A 17,593-nucleotide genomic window follows, 5' to 3' on the forward strand; every position below is an offset into this window, starting at 1 on the left:
CTCCTCTTTCTTCTCCTTCTCCTCCTCCTCCTCCTCCTGCACCCTCATCCGATCTCGTTGCTTCACCTCCCTCCTCTGAGCCCCACTCCCTATATTCATCCTCGCGCGAACTTCATTGAGGCAGTGGCCACTGTTGTATTTTCCTTGCCCTCCCCTCCTCCCCTCCCCTCCTCAATTCTCCTCTCCTCCCCTCTAAACTTCTCCTCCCCTCCTCCCCTCCTCTCCTCCCCTTTAACCTTCTCCTCCTCTCCTTTAGCCTCCCCACCACTTTTGTCCCTCGTTGAGGCTCATCGTTTGCATTGAGTTTAATTTTACAAACAGCACAACAAGCGGGAGCTCAAATGGCGCCAACATGAGAAAAGGAATGAGGCGAGTAGAATGAAATAAACCCTCTCAGTTCCAACACGCCTCTGCTCTTCAATCATCTCCCTTGCCCTTCTTCGTTATCTCATTCTTCTCCTCCTCCTCCTCCTCCTCCTTCTCCTTACTCCTCCGTCCTTCACTCCTGTTCCCTCGTCCAGGTCTTCATCTGTCATGCCGTCAGTGCCGTCTAGCTGTCGATTCCCGCACCTTCTTCTGTCCTGATCGGAGAGCGCCCGAGGGCTTCATGTCGCTCTGCGGTAGGCGAGTCAAGGCAGGGACAAGAGGGAGGGAGGGAACAGGCGAAGAGTCGAGGAGTTAGGAAGGTGCGAGCACGGACACTAGCAGTGGGAGGAGGAAACAGAGAGTGGAAGGAAGGTGAGAGAGGGAGGAAGAAGAGGAGCGAGGAAGAAGAGGAGCGAGGGGGAAGGGCGGAGGTTACCGCATCTTTGAGATTGTCCTTGTTCAAGCGCTGCATCCTCTTGTATTCCTCCCAGTTCCTTCGCTCCTCCTCGAGGTCCTCGATGGTTTCTGGAGGGTGACATCAGACAAGCTTCCTTCCCTCCCTCCGCTGCCTTACCAACGTCCTTCCCGCTCCTCACGTCAGTGATATCTCCATCCGGCACGAACTGCCAGACTTCGTCGTCCTCGTCCTCGTCCTCGTCATCTTCGTCGAGGTCGAAGAGGATCTCGCCTCCCTCCATCCCCAGCGTCTCCTCTGAGTCCTTGACATGCTGCTGGAAGGACACTTCCTCTATCTTTCCTCGCGCCAGGAACTCCTCGACGGCCTTGGAGGCTCGATCATCGTCGTACGAGTCATCGGCGACCATCGAGTTCTTCTTCATCTTCACCTTGTCCGCCATCACTTTCCACCTCCTCGGCACCTCGTCCCACGAGTCGATGACCTTAGATCCTCGCTTCATCTCAATCTCCTGCTTCTTCCGCATGACCTCCTGTGCCGCGAGCTGCTTTCCTTGCTTGGAGGACATCTTCCTTTCTTGGGCGACTGCATGGCGTACGACATGCGAATCTCCACCGTCTTCTCCTCTACCGTCACCTCCTTGCGGTCCAGCGAGTCCAACGCCTTCTTCGCCTCCTCCATGGACACAAACTTGACGAACGCGAACCCGAGCGACGTCGAATTTCTCGCCTTGTCGCGAGCTATTTTGGCGGAGACAGCCTTGAAACCCTGGAAGAGCTTCAGGAGCTCGTCGTCGTTCATGGAGTAAGGGATGCCTCTGACGTAGAGAGTGTCAGGAATGAGCTGATACCTCGTCCTGTTCTCCATCCCCAGACCTTTGAAGTCCGAGACCCGAGGAGGATGTTCCATCACATCCTCCCTGAGTTCCCGCTTGAGAATGTCCTGGACATGTGCAGGGACTTCCTTCCTCTTCCTCTCTTTCCCGTCTTCACTGCTCATCATGACAAGCTGGATCTTCTCACATGTTGTCCGTGGCGAGAGCACTGGATGCCTCTGTGCAAGCCTCCCCACCATTGCGACCTTTCCCTTCCCTCCTCCTAGAATGGAACATCCTGAGACGAATGCTAGGGGTTGCAAGCTTGCGGTGGGATGAAAGGAGGAGGCGGCGGTGAGGAAAAAGGAGGAGGAGGAGGAGGAGGAGGAGGAGGCAGCCATCATCGCCGCCGCACAGGAGGCGGAGGAGAGGAGGCACAGCAGTTGGTGCATGGCCCCATTTTGGATGGGCGCACCTGCTGGTCAGTGAGGGGAAGAGGGCTCTGGCAGGGAAGACGTTACGACAATTGACAATTCCGTTACAGTGGCTCGTGGTGATCGGACACTGAAGAAGATTTCGGGATGTATGAAGACTATATGTGAGAATTTGGAATTTCATAATAAGATTTGGGAGAGCTTCCCGAAAGGGGCCCAGAACGGGCTCTCGGAGATAACGCCGTGAGGGATGACCTACGCTATGAGCGGAGGGGAAGGGGAGGAGGACCAAGCCAGGGAGAGAGGGAGGGAGGAGGAGAGAGAAGGTACGAGGGTCTTAAGGAATGACAGGCTGCTAAGAGGAAAGAAGGTCAAGGTTCGCCCTTAGAAGGTAGGGAGGGGTGCGGGAGGTTGGAGGAAAGAAATGAATGCAATAACCCCAGCTGAAACTTTCCAACTGACCTGATTCGGCGACCAGCAGGAATACGTGTGAGAAGCTCCCTCGGGCAGATGAGAGGCTCCTTGCTGTAGGTCCTGCCGTCTTCGTGCGCACGTCGTACTACAAGTGTCAGTTGGAAGAAGCGGAAAACAAGCACTGTCTGATCGATGTCGGAAATCATCCTCGGAGGTCTTGACTCCTTCAGCAAAGAAACGAGGTAAACTACACCCTCTTCCTTCCGTCTTGCTGACCTCTTCTCTTGGTTGCTTCTCTCCTCTCGCCGCATTGCCGCCCGGCTCGTCTCCTCCTTGTCGCCAGCATTCTAAATCAATTCCTCTTCCCTGCTCCGAGATCGTCCTACACATGGGCAAACTTCAGAGGAAAGATGATCTGTGTGGTGGGGCGGGAAGGGAATGTCGTTCCCTGCATGCTGATCCCAGGAGAGTCGTTGGCGTCCACCTCCGAGAAGAAGGAGCACGCGTCCTGCCTCGCCATCTACTGCCATGCCAACGGCGAGGATGTCGGTATCCTGCATGAAGCCGGCAAGTGGATCTCCGACCATCTCGGCGTTCACTTCATCATCCCCGAGTACCCGGGCTACGGCATGGCACCTGGTGCGACTCGCTGCCCCTTCCTCCCTTGCGCTCCTCTGACGTCCCGTGTAGGTCAACCCAATGAGCTGAGTGTGAACAGAAACATCCGGGCAGCGTATGAGTTTGCCGTGCACGGACTGCAATGGGACCCTTCCCACATCATCTTCGTGGGGCGATCGATCGGGACAGGGTAGAACTGACCTCCGCTTCCTCCTGCTGCCTTGAGTCCAAGGGAAATCCGTCGGAACTTGCTCGATTGCAGTCCCCCCCCTTCCCCTCTCCTCTCCTCTCCACTCCTCTCCTCTCCACTTCGCCCTCCCCTCCCCTTTATCGTCCCTGCCTCTCATCGTCTCGTTCGCAGACCAGCGGTGAGGATGGCGGCAGAAGTCCGCTGCGGGGGCTTGATCCTCATCAGCCCCTACACGTCCGTGAGAGACATGGTGAGACAGAGAGGATGAGGACGGAGAGCGAGCGAGCGAGCGAGCGAGCGAGAGGAGAACTGCAAGAGAGAGGGGAGAGGAGAAGCACTGACTGCAAGCGAGAGGGGAGAGGAGGAGCACTGACTTGTCCCTCAGGTGCGCAGACACGCAGGCTCACTCACCTCGTGGTTGACTGCCGACTTGATCAACATCTTCCCATCGGAGGAGACCATCCCCTTCGTCCGGTACCCACCCCCACCTCCATCCCCAGCTCCACCCTCACCTCCATCCCCACCTCCATCTCCACCTCCATCCCCAGCTCCACCCCCACCTCCACCTGCCTCGCTACCCAGTATTTCTCCTCCCCCTCCCTCCATCAACACTGTCGACACCCCTCACTCCTCCCAACCCCTCCCCTGCTACCACCACCATCACCACCATCATCAGCAGCACCTCCACTTCCTCCTTCCCCTTCTCCTCCTCCCTCTTTCCCTACCCTTCATCCTCCCCCTCCCCTCGAGCGTGACTGGAAATTCAGCTGCCCCCTCCTCCTCGTCCATGGCAGCAACGACAAGGTTTCGCTTCCTTGCATCCTCTCGATCGGCTCAGCCTCGCAAGCAGATCATTCCCTCGGAGCACGCGATGAAACTCTACACAGCTGCGCAAGTGGAGGAGAAGAAGCTGGTGAGGAGGTGGTGGAGGGCAGCGGTTGCAGAGAGGGGAATGGCAGCGACCACGAGGACGAAGACGAGGAGGTAGAGGAGGTAGAGGTAGATGACGAGGACAAGGAGGTACAGGACGAGGATGACGATTAGGATGAGGAGGTCGAGGTTGAGGAACACAGGACGAGGAGGCAGAAGACGACGAGGGGGATGCAGCAGAGAGGGGAGTAAACTGAGTTGGCAAGCAGGTTCTCATCGAGGGTCTAGGGCATCACGGTCTTGATCTTCACCTCGCCGTCGCTCAGGAGGCTCCACAACTTTTCAACCTCAACAGCAAACCCAGAGTGATAACCCCTCCTCCTCCCCGTCATAACCCCTCCTCCTTCCCTCCTCCCTCCCTGTCATAACCCCTTTTTCGCTTTCTCTCTACAACTTTCCTCCTCCTCCTCCTCCTCCTCCTCCTCCTCCTCCTCCTCCTCCTCCTCCTCCTCCGCCTTCCCATCCTCCTTCTCACCTTTTTCTCCTTCAGCCGCTCAACCTGGATAAATATCTTCGAGACTCTTCCCTTCACCGCAAGTCTATCGCGTCACCCGTTCCGGGTTACACTGCCTTTTCCTCCCTTTCTCTTCCTCCTCCTCCTCTCCCCTCTCCCTTTCTCTTCCTCCTCCTCCTCTCCCCTCTCCCTTTCTCTTCCTCCTCCTTCCCCTTACCCCTCTCCCTTTCTCCGCTGCCTCCTCTTGTTCTTCTTCGAGAGCTCGAGCTGACATTCGGTTGCAGCCTATGACGTTCGTTTCAAGTCTTGGTGTCTCCCATCCCTCCCCCCAGTGAGCTTTCGAGCCCCCCCTTCCCTACATTCCCTCCTCCTCCTTTTCATCATCCGCTTCCTCCTCCTCCTCCTCGTCATCCTCTCCTCCTCCTTTCCATCATCCGCTTCCTCCTCCTCCTCCTCGTCATCCTCTCCTCCTCCTTTTCATCATCTGCTTCCTCCTCCTCCTCGTCATCCTCTCCTCCTCCTTTTCATCATCTGCTTCCTCCTCCTCCTCCTCCTCGTCATCCTCTCCTCCTCCTTTTCATCATCCGCTTCCTCCTCCTCCTCCTCGTCATCCTCTCCTCCTCCTTTTCATCATCCGCTTCCTCCTCCTCCTCCTCGTCATCCTCTCCTCCTCCTTTTCATCATCCGCTTCCTCCTCCTCCTCCTCGTCATCCTCTCCTCCTCCTTTTCATCATCTGCTTCCTCCTCCTCCTCCTCGTCATCCTCTCCTCCTCCTTTTCATCATCTGCTTCCTCCTCCTCCTCCTCCTCCTCGTCATCCTCTCCTCCTCCTTTTCGTCGTCATCGTCCTCCTCCTCCTCCCCCTCCTTCTCCTTGTCTTCGTCTTCCTCCTCTCCCCTCCTCTCCCCTCTTCCTCCTCTTCATCTCCCCCCCCTTCCCTTCCCCATCGCCGATCGCTCAACGGCTTCCCTCAGGATCAGACTCCCTACCTTGTGGAGGAGGAGGAAAGAAACGCAGACAACAACAAGAAGGTCAAGTCACCGACCGGCTCCTCATGCCTCCTCCCCTTGCCCGCCCCTCCTTACCCCCGCCCCCTCGTTCTCACACTCACTTGGTCCTCGCAGATGTTGACAGATGAAATTTTTCGTGATCATTTGCTGCGCAGCAAAGATGTAAGGCTCTTCTCCCTTCCTCCCTCTCCCTCTTCTTCCTCCTCTCTCCTCTTCCTCACTCATCGAACAGGTTAACCCTGCACTCTTCAAACCTTCTCCACATGTTGAGAAGGAGAAGGCCAAACAATTTTTCGCCACGGACAGCTCGGGCAAGGTTTGCGCACCTCTCAGAATCCTTGCTCCGTCTCTTGTCTTCGTCGTTTCCTCCGTCCTCCTCCTCCTCCTCCTCCTCCTCCTCCTCCTCCTCCTCCTCCTCCTCCTCCTCCTCCCCATCCACTCCCTCCCCTTCGCCTCCCCTCTCCCTCTCTGAGCTCCGCTCAAACTTCTGCCGCAGATAGTCTCGACCGACGAGGTCCACGCCAAGTATTCCAAGTTGTTTGTTTATTGAAGCTGTAAAGTAGCGCCGAAGGAGCAAGAGAACAAGAGGGGAGGAGAGAGACGAAACTAGGAGCAAGACGAGGGAGGGGGGGAGGGACAAGTAGGGAGGGAGAATATCGAGGGAGCAAAGAGCTGAGAGGCGTCAAACTTGCCAGCACTCGACCAGCACTGGAGGAACAAGTCAGCAAAGTGAGGAGGAAGGCAGGCGTTCACCTCCTCTTGGATCTCTTGCCGCCGTCTTCCCTCCCATCGTCTCCTCCTCCTCAATCTCAAAGGAGGTCTGACGGAGCTGGTCCTCCTTCTCCTCCTCCTCCTCCTTCTCCTCCTCTTCCTCCTCCTCCTCCTCCTCCTCCTCTTCGCTCTCCATTTTTCCTGCTTCACTGCCCAAGTTGTTTCCCTCCTCTTCGGTATTCCCGATGCTGCTCAGTTCCAGTGGGTCGTTTGCTATAGACGAGGAGGAGCAGGAGGCCGCTCGTCCTTTCCCTAGGCTCCAATCCTCCTCTTCAACTTCCTCCTGTTCCCGCTCCAGCCTCTTCAAGATGAGCTTTGCTACATCCGTCTCCTGCTACTAGTCATCCTCCTCCTCCTCACTTTCCCCTTTGCCTCTCTCACCTGTTCTTCTCTCTTCCTTTCCCTCGCCGCTTGTCGCAATTGCGCACGCAGCTCCTCCACCTCCTGCATGTGCTCTATCGCCTGCTGCTGCAGCTCTCCCTGGTAGACAATGGCCGCAGCCTCTTGAGATTCCTGCAGTAGCGTTGAGGAGGAGGCGGCAGAGGAGGAGGAGGCAGTGAGAGGAGTGAGAGAAGGAGCGAGAGCGAGAGCGGGAGGATGGAAAGAGGAAGGTCAAGCAGGAGAGCTTACGATGCTTCTCTGTAGCGCGAGGATCTGCTCCTGCAGCTCTGATATCCTCTCCTCCTGTCTCGTCTGCAGGAAGTGAGAGGAGAGGCGAGCATCCTCCCCCTCTCGTCCCTCCTGCAGCATCAGGTAAAGACTCTCAGTGATCGAGAGAGTCTCCCCTAGGAGGCCTGTGAGGAGGAGGACTGACTCCTGTGCTGCTGTCGAAGCTGCTACTTGCTTCCTGCTCGGCTGCGCCTGCCGTCTGAGCCGCACGGAGAATTCGATGGCAGCAGGAGGGCGAAGGAAGGAGAGCGTGACGTCCGAGCCATCCTGAGGCAGAGGCTCAGACCGAGCGAGAGAAGAGAAGAAGAGGCAAAGAGACGCGGAGGAGGGGGGCAGGAAGAAGGAACGAGGGAGAGGATGTGACGGGTCAGACGGGAGGGAGGAGGGGATGAGAGACCGGTCCCTGGACGAGGGAAGAGACTTCTTCTAGCCTCTTGTCTCTCACGCTGACGCCATCGATGGCTACCAGCACGTCTCCTCGCTCGATCGCTCCTGACATGGCAGCAGGCATGTCCTCGAGGAGGAAGTCGACCTGGCAGGGTGTTAGGAGACGAGGAAGCAGCGCGGTCTCACACCAGGAAGCTGGTGGCTGGTCGAGGGCGGGGTTTGAAGGAGAGAAGATTCTCGAGGTCCTGCGAGCCCAGGAGGGAAGGGGAGGATGAGGGAGAGAGGGAAAGAGGAAGGAGTCGCTCAGCAAGCATCATGCCAACTCCCCCGATCGGCTTCTCTGCCTGCAAGTTGACCTCCTCCACCTCCTCTGCCCTCCTCGCCTCCGCCAGGAGTGTAGCAGCTGCCTCCTGAACCAACAGCGCCCAGGCGTCGAAGACTTGGCTCTTCCTCCTCCTCCTACAGAAGGAAGAGCTTCAATCAAAAAGAACAGAAGCGGGGGGAGGGGGGGGGGGGGCAGATGAGGAGGAAAGGACGAGGAGGGAAGAAGAAGCGGGAGCAAAAGAGAAGGGAGGACAAACGAGGGAGAATGAAGAGGAGAGCTGAGGAGGGGAGAGGAGAGGAGAGGAGAGGAGAGGAGAGGAGAGGCCGAGGGATTTCAAAGTCTCACTTTTTGATGTGAATGGTCTTGATCATGACTCGACGTTCATCTGCCTCATCCTCAGCCAACCGCCTCCTCCCCCCGTCAAAACCTCTTCGCCCCCTCCAGCCGAGGAAGCAGCTTCGCAAGTTGGATCGCAGAACTGCAGAGACGAATGAGAAGGAGGCGAAAACGAGGTGAAAAGATAAAGAAGAGGAGCAGGAACATGAACATGAGGAGGAGGTCGAGGCAGGAAATCCCCTCTTATACTACCTCTAGCAAGCAGCTGCTGAAACGAATAATTTCGCAGGCGGTGAAGTTGGTTCTGAGAGAGGGAGACATCTCAAGCGTCAATGAATCGCAACCACAACAACAACCGCACAGACTTCAAAGACAACTACAATGACAGCGAGAAGGGAGCAGACTCGACTGGTATCTCATCGCTCGTTTCATCATCGTAATCATCACATGTACCTTGTAGTCTGTCTTGAGCTGCGGAGGAACGAGGCCGATGTCAGTCAGCAGCATGTGACAGCAACAAGCTGACCGCTTCTCCATCAATCGCTGCAGACTTGCGCTTGCAGGAGACGCAGAACCAACTCTCGAGGAAGAGCCGCATGGTAGACCGAGCTCTAGCCACAGGATGAGACGAGGACAATGGGCTGGAGAGAGAAGAAAGGACATTGAGGAGGCAGAGGAGGCAGAAGAGGAGGGTGCGAGCAGGGGCAGTGAAGGTGCAGGAGGAGGCGAAGAAGACTGTTGAGCAAACGTTTCACCTCCTGGAGGCCACGAACATGGCGATGGAGCAGTGGATGGCGAGGAGGCGAGACCTGTAGGAGGAGACTGACTCCTCGACTCGTCGCGACCTGGCGCCCGTCAGACCCCCAGCGCAGCTCCAGCTGGATCACCTCTTCATCTTCGAGCTGTGCTCCCGATGCTCCGCCAGCACGATAAACGCTTCCTCCTGGTCAGGAGTAAGCAGGGTGGGAGGCAAGAGGCAAGAGGCAGCAGCGCTCTGACCTTCATCCTTCCTTCACGTTGTGCCCGTCTGTTCATCTCCAGCCTCTGCCATCGTCGCCTCAATCGCACATAAGCGATCCACTGTCGACATGCTGCCCGCGCTCTCGCCCCGAGCCCTCTTCCTCTTCTCATCCTGCCGGGCTCGGCAAGGGCAGAGGCTGGTCGCCGCTTGTCTCGATCAAGTTTGGAGAGCAGCACCTCAACCCGCGCGTGCATCTCATCAGCGAGAGAAGAAGCAAGTTGATCATGGTCGTGATAGCACACGAAGCATGAAAAATCTGTATGAGCATCCATTTTCTTGTTGGCAACCGGCTGTTCAAGATTTTTCTTTGGCATTGTGAGGAAGTTTTCTTTCTTTACCTGCGACGATCTCATGCCTTCACTCAACTTCTCCTCAGCATCTCATCTGAACGAGGATTCAATCATCAGAGTCTAACCATCGATAACAGCCCATTTCTGTCAATGATCTCCTCCCCTTTGCCTCCTCTCCCCTCCTCCCTCCTGTCCTGTCCTGTCACTACACGCACTCTCATTCATCTGTTTGACGTTTAAAAGTATTTTATTGTTGGGCATGTGGGGGGATGCGGCCAGTCTCGCCGGCTCCGACTGAGTTTCAGCTGGCCTGACGACTCGCCGCCGGCTGCCTAGCAGAGGGTCGAAGACACAAGGACGCGGGGGGAGGAAGGAGGAGAGGAGGAGGAGAGGAGGAGGAGAGGAGGAGGAGGGGCGGGCAGCTCAGCCTCCAAGTTCACTGGTCGGTCATCGGAGCAGAAGCGTCGGACTGTCGACTGCGAGGAAGAATTAGACTCAGGAGCAGAATAGCCGAACAGACGCACGAGCGAAGAAAATCTCTGAGCCAGAAGAGATGATCCTTGGAGGAAGATTCCGGCGGCAAGCCCTCGTAGAACACGGGCCTGACGACCCTCGTCAACTCTCAGATCGCAACGAGAACCTCCTTACTTCCGATTGATCTGATGCTCCACGAGGTCGATGGCAAGATTCCCCTCGCTGCCTTGCACGTCAGCAAGCCTTCCCTCCCCTTCCCGTCGCATGCACCACCCCTCCCCTTCCCCTTCTCATCCACCACCCTTCCCCTCATTTGCACATGCCTGTCCCTGACGTTGACATCCACCCCCGCTTCCACCAGGACCGCCTGCGAGGAGTCAGGGGGCAAGAGGAGGCGGCAGGAAGTTTCACCGCCGTCTCGTTGTGGCCGCACATGCAGGCGGTGTGCAGAGCCGTCTGCGAGAACGAGTTCAAGGCGTTCACTTCCGCCCCGAGCTCCAGCAGCTTCCCGACGACGTCAGTCTGACCGTCAAACGCTGAGTGATGCTGCAACAGCTCTTAGTCTCCACCCCATCCTCCTCCTCCTCCCCCTTCTCCTCCTCGTCCAGTCCCCCCCCTCCCCACTCTCCTGCTCCTTTCGCCACCCCCCCCGGTCCCTCGTGATTTCCTACTCACAAGAGGTGTTCCTCCATTTTCGCTCCTCCCCTCCAGGTCTGCCCCCAGCTCCCGCACGTACTCGATCACAGAGAGGTTGCCTCTGCTGCAAGCGACATGCATGGGGGTGAAGTCGAAGATGTCGGGGTTGTGATGATTGATGTCTGCTCCGTCCCGTAGCAGCTGTGTAAGGTTCTCCCTCCAATACGGATTCTACGAAAGCTTGTAAGACGGGAAGGGAAGAGAACACCAAGAGGATGAAGATGATCAGCATCCTGATCAGGAGGAGGAGGAAGAGAAGAGTGGTGTGGAGGAGGAAGAGCAGGAGCAGGAGCAGGAGCAGGAGCAGGAGCAGGAGCAGGAGCAGGAGCAGGAGCAGGAGCAGGAGCAGGAGCAGGAGCAGGAGCAGGAGCAGGAGCAGGAGCAATTAGTGATGATATAGGGGGGGGAAGAATGTCGAAGAGGAGCAGAGTAGGTGCAGGATGAGGAGGATCTCTTACTAAGGGTATGGTCACTTCCAGCCGCTCGTCGTCTTCAGTCGGGGGTTCAACGGATTCAGTGAAGTTGGAACCAGCGAAGATCCAAGCGAAGACAAGCGCGTTCAGCTCAGACGTGCGTGTGATGTTCCATCGCAGCAAGATCTCGAGCTGAGAACAGCAGCCAGTTAGCGGGTCACGGGAGGATCGTACGGTCACCTTGCGTGCCTCCTCACTGTCAGGCAGAACTTCTGGATCCTTGGTCTGCGGACGTCAGACAAGAGGAGGAAGAGGAGGAGGGAAGAGAAGGCGAGAAGAGGAGGAGGCTCACTATGTTGTCAAAACGCTCGCTCATCGCCTTCAAGTCTGCCTCCTTCTTCTTTCGCTCTTCGATGACCTTCACTGCCATCGTGCGGGCCTGCGGATGGAGTGAGTCGAGCTGACGGGTGGGAGAGGGCGAGTCCACCTTCTCCATGACCTTCCGCATAGTCCGTGAGTTCACTGCAGGCAGCAAAGGATGGGAGTTGGGGATTCGACAGGACCAGTATCCCTTGGGGTAGAAGAAGTTTCGGGGGTAGAGCGGATGCTGAGTCTGCCCTGTGAGCTCTTCTTGCCCCAACACGTTGTGCCAAGCGTCGGGATCATCGGGATACACCAACTCCGGGTTCTGTAGCAGGTGTCAACCGTCTCGCCATGCATCGTCTGCTACAAGCAGGCAAGGGCGAGGGAGAGGAAGGATGGAGTACCAGCCCTCCGAAGCGAGGTTTGTCGGAGAAGATTGCTCTTAGGGTCTCGTTGAGCCCAAAAACTTGCTCGGGGTCTGGGCTGATGAGAGCAAGAGGGAGGATCTCGTCGATCAGGTAGCGGTACACCTCGCTCTGGTCCCTACAGACGTCCAGCAGTCAATCGTGCTGTAGCCCCAGCAGTTGATGAGAAGCAAGTCAAACCTTCGGTCAAGAATCCTTGCAGCTTCTTCTTTGCTCATAGGACCATCCTCGGGATACCCAATCTAATCCCAGTCAAGCTGGAATCATAAAATGTTTTCACACACCTCAAACATGTCCTGGCGAAAGTGCTTGACTTCTATAGCTCGTTCGAACTCGTATCGAGCCGTCTTGTTCCTCCTCCAAGTCTCCTTCACATGCCAAGGGACATTCTCAAATCCTTGCTTCAAGGCCGTGAGATTCCTGATGTACTCCAGCCTCCTCCTGGCGCTATTCAAGATCTTCAGGTCCTATGAAATTTCACCACACATCACTTGGAGGCGATTGAAAGCTTCGAGAGGAAATGGCTTCACCAAGCCCTGTCGGTCGCAGAAGGCCTGAAGGGACTCATTGAAGCCTTCGCACGTCTGAAATTTTTTCAGATGTAAAGAGAAGGTGGCGCCATCACTTGAACCTGTTCCATCACTTGTTTGAACTTGGGAGTCGGCTCATCATCATCGGTGTCGCTTATCGGAATGTCACCACCCTCTAGTAGCCAGACCTATCGAGAGACGTCAAGAGGAGAAGCAGCTAATGCATGCTCACGTCCTCCTTCGTCTTGTTGCTGTTTTCATAGTGATCCATATTGTAATCATCATCATCTTGCGGAATTCCAAAATTGGGTTCCTGCTTGCAGGCATGACGAGGAGGGCAGAGATGGTGTGTTGAGCACCTCCCAAGGATCTGTGCCGAAGACGGATTGTCGAATCTTGTCCTTGTGAAGAACGATGCGCGGGAGGTCCGGGTAAGGCTACCCATCCAGTTACGCCCGTAAGAAATCATCTCAATACCTGTGGATGCTGGGCTGTTGGAATGGTCGTGGTGTCGAGGGCAGCCAACAAGGAATCCTCTGAATCGGGTTCTCCTCCTCTCATCGCTCCCACGCCAAGTCTCTGCCCGTTGATTCCCTTGAATGCAGTCTGCTGTCGAGGTCAGAAAAGCTTCATTTCAACCAGGAATCATCTTCATCTGCATGCATGCGAACCTTGATGTCTCGCGCTTCGCACGGGTTGAGATCCCCGGCCTCCTCTTCGCTGAATACGTTCTGACATAAGATAGTGAATCTCAACAAGATGATGCATTCGATGTCTCACGGCATCCCGTATGTTCTGAACTATCTCATCAGCATTCTCCAGACTGTAACTATTAAAACATGTGTCAGAAGGTGGTCAGTGCAACACAATCAGCAACGTTTGCGAAGCAATTGACAGCCTCGATGAATCATTCAGGAGATCACCACTGCACCTCTCGTCACATGAGCGTTGAAATCAGAAGGCATGAAGTAACATCCTTACCAACTTTGTATGAGATCCTTAGAGGTTCGCAAAAGCAAAAGCAACTTGTTTCCCAAAATATCGGTCCTTGCATTACGTAGAGGCACGAAGATTGGGGCTGGGTTGTTGACGCTCTTCAATCCTCCCTTCTTGTCGTACACAGAGCCATCATTGGCCACATGATCTCCATAGATCTCATTGACTGCAATCTCAGCAACTTTACCAGCAGGCAGCAATAGAGAATCAGGGTCGTCGTTCTCCTTCAAGCAAAGTCTGGTGAGCGCCCTCTCATGTCCCAGGCGATCTGACAGCGAAGCCTCGAGCTGTTCGGTCTTGTCCCTGAGCAGAGAGAGCTCCTTCACCGCCTCTCTCACTTGGCCAGCCTCCAGCCTGCGACCTCGTCGATCATTCAACGTGGAGTTTGCGAACTCAGTTGCATATGACAACAAGGTAAGTTCATGGACTTGGTCTTCTCCGTCGTCTTCCAACATGAAACCTTCATTGTTTGTCAAAGTGTCTGAGCATTGAACTGCTTCGAGATGGCTTCTTCGCAAGGGGAACGACTCGCTAACCAAGGCCTGAGATGCGTTTGACCGCCTGTAGGCACTAAAAACGATAAAGAGCAATAGAGTTCCTTTTCTGAGCATCCTCGTGGGAAACGTCCAGCGCGAGATCAAGTGTTTATGCAGGTTGTGCTTGAGTTTCTACTCGGATGGTCTCCATGGAATTGCTTCGACGAAGTTCCCTAAGATCGTATCAAGCTACCTCCGAAGTTGGTGCAGTTCCAAGTGACCCCTCAAGGCCTGTCTTGTGCAACCATGAAGGCGCTGAGCGTCTGGTATCAGCTGCGTCGTTCTCCTTGCCCTCTCCTCTCCTTCTTCTGCTTCACTCCCAGCTTCTTACTCAACTTGATCTCCCTGCATGCCGTCGCATCCAACCGTTATAAAATCGAGTTTAGAGTAACGGATACAAGAGTAACGGATACAATTATGACGGTTATACATGGGATATGCTAGTGGCAGGTTACTAGTTAAGTGTTAGTGATCAGTAGCGGCGTCCGATCAATGCTCCGTCAACTGCCCGCTCCATTCCCCTGAGCTCCCCTGCCGGATCTTCCAAGCTGGATGACTACTTGTGCACTACTGCCAGGTCCGGGCCTGAGTCTGAGGGACACGCGTCGGGTTTCCGAAGAGTCCGCCAGGCCGGAGCGCGGCCGCCCGCCCGCCGCCGCGGGCCCGGCGGAGGACAGGCCAGGCCCGATCGGACTGGGCCCGGTCAGCCACATCAGCTTTTTACGTGACGTCTTTTTTTAAAATTGTTTTAGGTCTCTATAGAGGTAAGAAGTTGACTGAAAAATTGAAGGCATGGCGATGGCGATGGTGTTGAGGGTGTTGGCGGGACTGAGTTTGATGGCGGGAGGAGAGGCGTTTGTGTGCTATCAGGTCTCCTCCCCTCACTCTCCCCTAGCGTCTCCATCCCTCTGCTATCAGCACTCGAGATGTAGCCTCCCACCTCGAGCATGGACGAGGAGATCGAGTCGACCTGCCGTCACCAATGTGATGAGCCTGGAAGACAACAAGAAGGAGGAGAAAGTATTGAATGGGATCAAGCATCCTCGAGAACGATTTGTTGCTCTCACTCGTGAACTAGGCAAGAACTTGAAGCTGGAAAAGGCTCTATCTGAGAAAGGAGTTCGGACTGTAGAGCTCCCGTGCATTGCTTTCGAAGCTGGCATTGACTCAGACTCTCTTCCTTCAGCTCTCAAAGAGGATTGGGAGTATGTAGTTGTGACCTCCCCTGAAGCGGCTTCTGTCTTTCTAGACGCATGGAGGCTTGCCTCCCAGCCCTCCCTGCAGGTTGCCTGCGTTGGGACGGGAACCAAGCAGGCGCTACAAGAGGGAGGCATCGAGCCCGTCTTCATGCCCAGCAAGGCAACAGGGAAGACACTGGCTGACGAGCTGCCAGGACCTCAGGGCAACGGACGAGTCCTGTATCCTGCGTCTGCCAAGGCTCGCACGGAGGTACAAGGAGGATTGACGGCAAGAGGCTTCACAGTCACACGGCTCAACACCTACGACACGGTTTCAGCCACATGGTCGGAGCAGGAGCTGCAAATGGCTGCGAGCGCTGCTGTCGTCGCCCTCGCAAGTCCGAGTGCAGTGAAGACCTGGGCAGAGAGACTGGGAACCAAACAGTATGCGGCATGCATAGGAGAAACTAGTGCTTCAGCCTGCAAAGAGCTGGGCTTCGAGCACGTATTCTGGCCTGAGAGCCCTGGAATCCCAGGATGGGCACAGGCTGTACATGATGCGCTAGAGGAGATGGAGAGTGCTGAAATGAGCAGGAGCAAGTGAAGATGAGTCAAGAGGATGGTGAATTTGTAGAAATTTTGAAGGTGCAGGCAGTGGCTCAATGGGCAAGTGCGGACCTCTAAGACAAGAAGGCCTTGTCGTTTCTTTCTGTACATACGAACATCGAACGGCCTGGCACTTCTTTCTAACTGGTAGAGGGTGAGGTCAGTTGACGCATCAACAGGCTTGATTGTCATTATCGTATTGAGTCTCGTCAAACTAATAAACTTGTTGAGTCGAATCTTGTTGCTTCCTGGTATCTTGGCCAGGCTGAAGCCCCTGCGAGAGCTTCCGGGCTAGCGCTCGCTTGATCTCTGCCTGAGCCTTCGCTCCTCTCAACTAGCTGGCACCAAGCAAGCACAGCTCTCACCTCCGCATGCGCAACTGCATCATCTCGTTCACTCGCTGCTTGGGTCATGGCGAGGCGGAGGCTGGAGGGATTTTCAGCTTGACTCAGGGGAGGAAGGAAGAAACGTACAGGGCGAGCTTCTTGTCTAGGCTCGTCTTCCTCTGACGCGCCTTCGCCAGCAGCTCCTCCTCCGCCACCAGTTGGTGCAGCAAGGCACTGAGCTTGTCCTCCATCTGTCGCGCGGAATGATAACCGTCACAACCATCGGGGCTGATGCTGCTCACCTCGTGCGAGAGTTTCTCCGCGTTCTCACAGAGGGGCCACTTGTTTGCATCCTCCTCCTTTGGAGTCAGAGGACGAGACCACCGCAAGGACGCAAGCGGGTGGGGAGGTCGGGCCGCGGGCTGCACGCCCTGGTCATGAGAGGGTTCTGGCGGCTTGCAGGACGTTGGAGGAGCTGCAGCGACTCAGATCGTCTCGTCTCATCGCAGATCGTCTGCTCTCACCTCTCGAACTGCCCAAGTCCACGTGGCGCTTCTTGATGAAGTCGCTGACCCGAGCTGTCGCCTCTTTCCACTCCACGATCCCCCGCAGACTGTTGAGCAATACTCAGCGAGAGGGAGGAGGAGGATCACAAGGGGAACATGCTCGCGTTCTCCATGAGCAGCTCGCAAGTTTGCATGCTTGGAAGAACTTTTCCTTCTCTGGTAGAGCCTGCAAGGCATGAGACTCGAGCGATTCTCATAGTCATGGCAACTTGCTGGACTAGAGAGGATCTTCTTGGCATCTCTTTCGACCTTCAGGACCAAGTCAATTCCTTCCTTTCCCCTGCTTCTCCTCCCTAGATCTCTTCCTATCAACTTGATCGCTTCTCTTCTCTATCTCACCATCGAGAAACTCTCCACAATCGCATCAGCGTTGGCGCTGACTTGGATCTGACAAGCGTCAGACATCCTGATCAGGTCAGGATCGTTGTATCCAGCTGCCGATTCATCCTCATCTACCCCTTGCTCATCAGTTTGCTCGTTGCTGGTGAGCGGATATTGACCTTGCGGCAGCGCTGTCGTCGAGGAGGGACGGAGGACCTCGCTATCACTGGGGAGAATGAGACGAAGGGAACGAGCAGCGCTTGGATGTTACCTGCTTTTGTCCAGCAGCAGCAACATGGCGTTCTGCGATGTGTGAGCGAAGGGCAGAAGGAGGAGGAGGAGGAGGAGGAGGAGGCGGGGGGGTGGAAGGGGGGGGGCGGTCACACCAAAGGCGCTCAATAAGGAAGTTGTGGCTCAGGTATCTCTGCGATTCCGCTATGACCTGGGCGAGTCGTGGGTCGAGTCTGGCAAGGAGCTGCAGATGCTTCGTGAGGTCTCACTGAAGTTGGGACTTCAGTTGGAAAGTAAGCACACCCCTTCACTAAGGAGGCTTTTGCTGCCATTGCCCCAGCCGAGAAGCCAGCTGCACCCCCGAGCAACGGCCTATCAACAACTTCCAGCAAGATGAAGAAAAAACAAGAACACACCTCTATCACGTGCGGCTAGCCCAATAGTGGGCTCTCCCGCAACAAACATTCAACGCTGATGACATTCTGGAAC

The 17,593-nt window shown here is 55.7% G+C and overlaps 4 protein-coding genes across 4 annotated transcripts; 2 read left to right on the forward strand and 2 right to left on the reverse strand.

Annotated features, from left to right (window-relative positions):
• Positions 1–499: 499 nt before the first annotated feature.
• On the reverse strand, positions 500–2,047 carry GUITHDRAFT_137966 (hypothetical protein; the record flags this gene model as incomplete). The annotated part of the gene is made up of 5 exons (XM_005833930.1): positions 500–529; positions 571–615; positions 803–891; positions 941–1,337; positions 1,397–2,047. The coding sequence occupies 5 exons, from the start codon at positions 2,045–2,047 to the stop codon at positions 500–502; spliced, it is 1,212 nt and encodes a 403-aa protein (XP_005833987.1).
• Positions 2,048–2,895: 848 nt separating this feature from the next.
• Positions 2,896–4,295, forward strand: GUITHDRAFT_107353 (hypothetical protein; the record flags this gene model as incomplete). Its single annotated transcript, XM_005833931.1, has 5 exons — positions 2,896–3,082; positions 3,134–3,251; positions 3,423–3,501; positions 3,637–3,725; positions 4,019–4,295. 5 exons carry the CDS (start codon positions 2,896–2,898, stop codon positions 4,293–4,295), a joined length of 750 nt encoding a protein of 249 aa, XP_005833988.1.
• A 2,031-nt stretch (positions 4,296–6,326) lies between these two features.
• GUITHDRAFT_137968 (hypothetical protein) lies at positions 6,327–13,795 on the reverse strand (the record flags this gene model as incomplete). The annotated part of the gene is made up of 35 exons (XM_005833932.1): positions 6,327–6,352; positions 6,398–6,746; positions 6,797–6,928; positions 7,046–7,351; positions 7,530–7,616; positions 7,660–7,716; positions 7,828–7,930; positions 8,142–8,274; positions 8,385–8,436; positions 8,586–8,603; positions 8,659–8,743; positions 8,888–8,977; positions 9,020–9,075; positions 9,132–9,491; positions 9,569–9,632; positions 9,968–10,045; positions 10,092–10,143; positions 10,188–10,284; positions 10,329–10,463; positions 10,593–10,784; positions 11,072–11,218; positions 11,267–11,311; positions 11,379–11,465; positions 11,514–11,714; positions 11,794–11,932; positions 11,995–12,056; positions 12,099–12,281; positions 12,306–12,398; positions 12,446–12,532; positions 12,577–12,657; positions 12,704–12,781; positions 12,822–12,950; positions 13,016–13,075; positions 13,125–13,173; positions 13,326–13,795. 35 exons carry the CDS (start codon positions 13,793–13,795, stop codon positions 6,327–6,329), a joined length of 4,383 nt encoding a protein of 1,460 aa, XP_005833989.1.
• Positions 13,796–14,863: 1,068 nt separating this feature from the next.
• On the forward strand, positions 14,864–15,658 carry HemD/UroS (Uroporphyrinogen synthase; the record flags this gene model as incomplete). The annotated part of the gene is made up of 1 exon (XM_005833933.1): positions 14,864–15,658. One exon carries the CDS (start codon positions 14,864–14,866, stop codon positions 15,656–15,658), a length of 795 nt encoding a protein of 264 aa, XP_005833990.1.
• Between the last annotated feature and the right edge of the window lie 1,935 nt (positions 15,659–17,593).

Source organism: Guillardia theta (genome assembly GCF_000315625.1).
Source record: "Guillardia theta CCMP2712 unplaced genomic scaffold GUITHscaffold_28, whole genome shotgun sequence".
Taxonomy (NCBI): Eukaryota; class Cryptophyceae; order Pyrenomonadales; family Geminigeraceae; genus Guillardia; species Guillardia theta.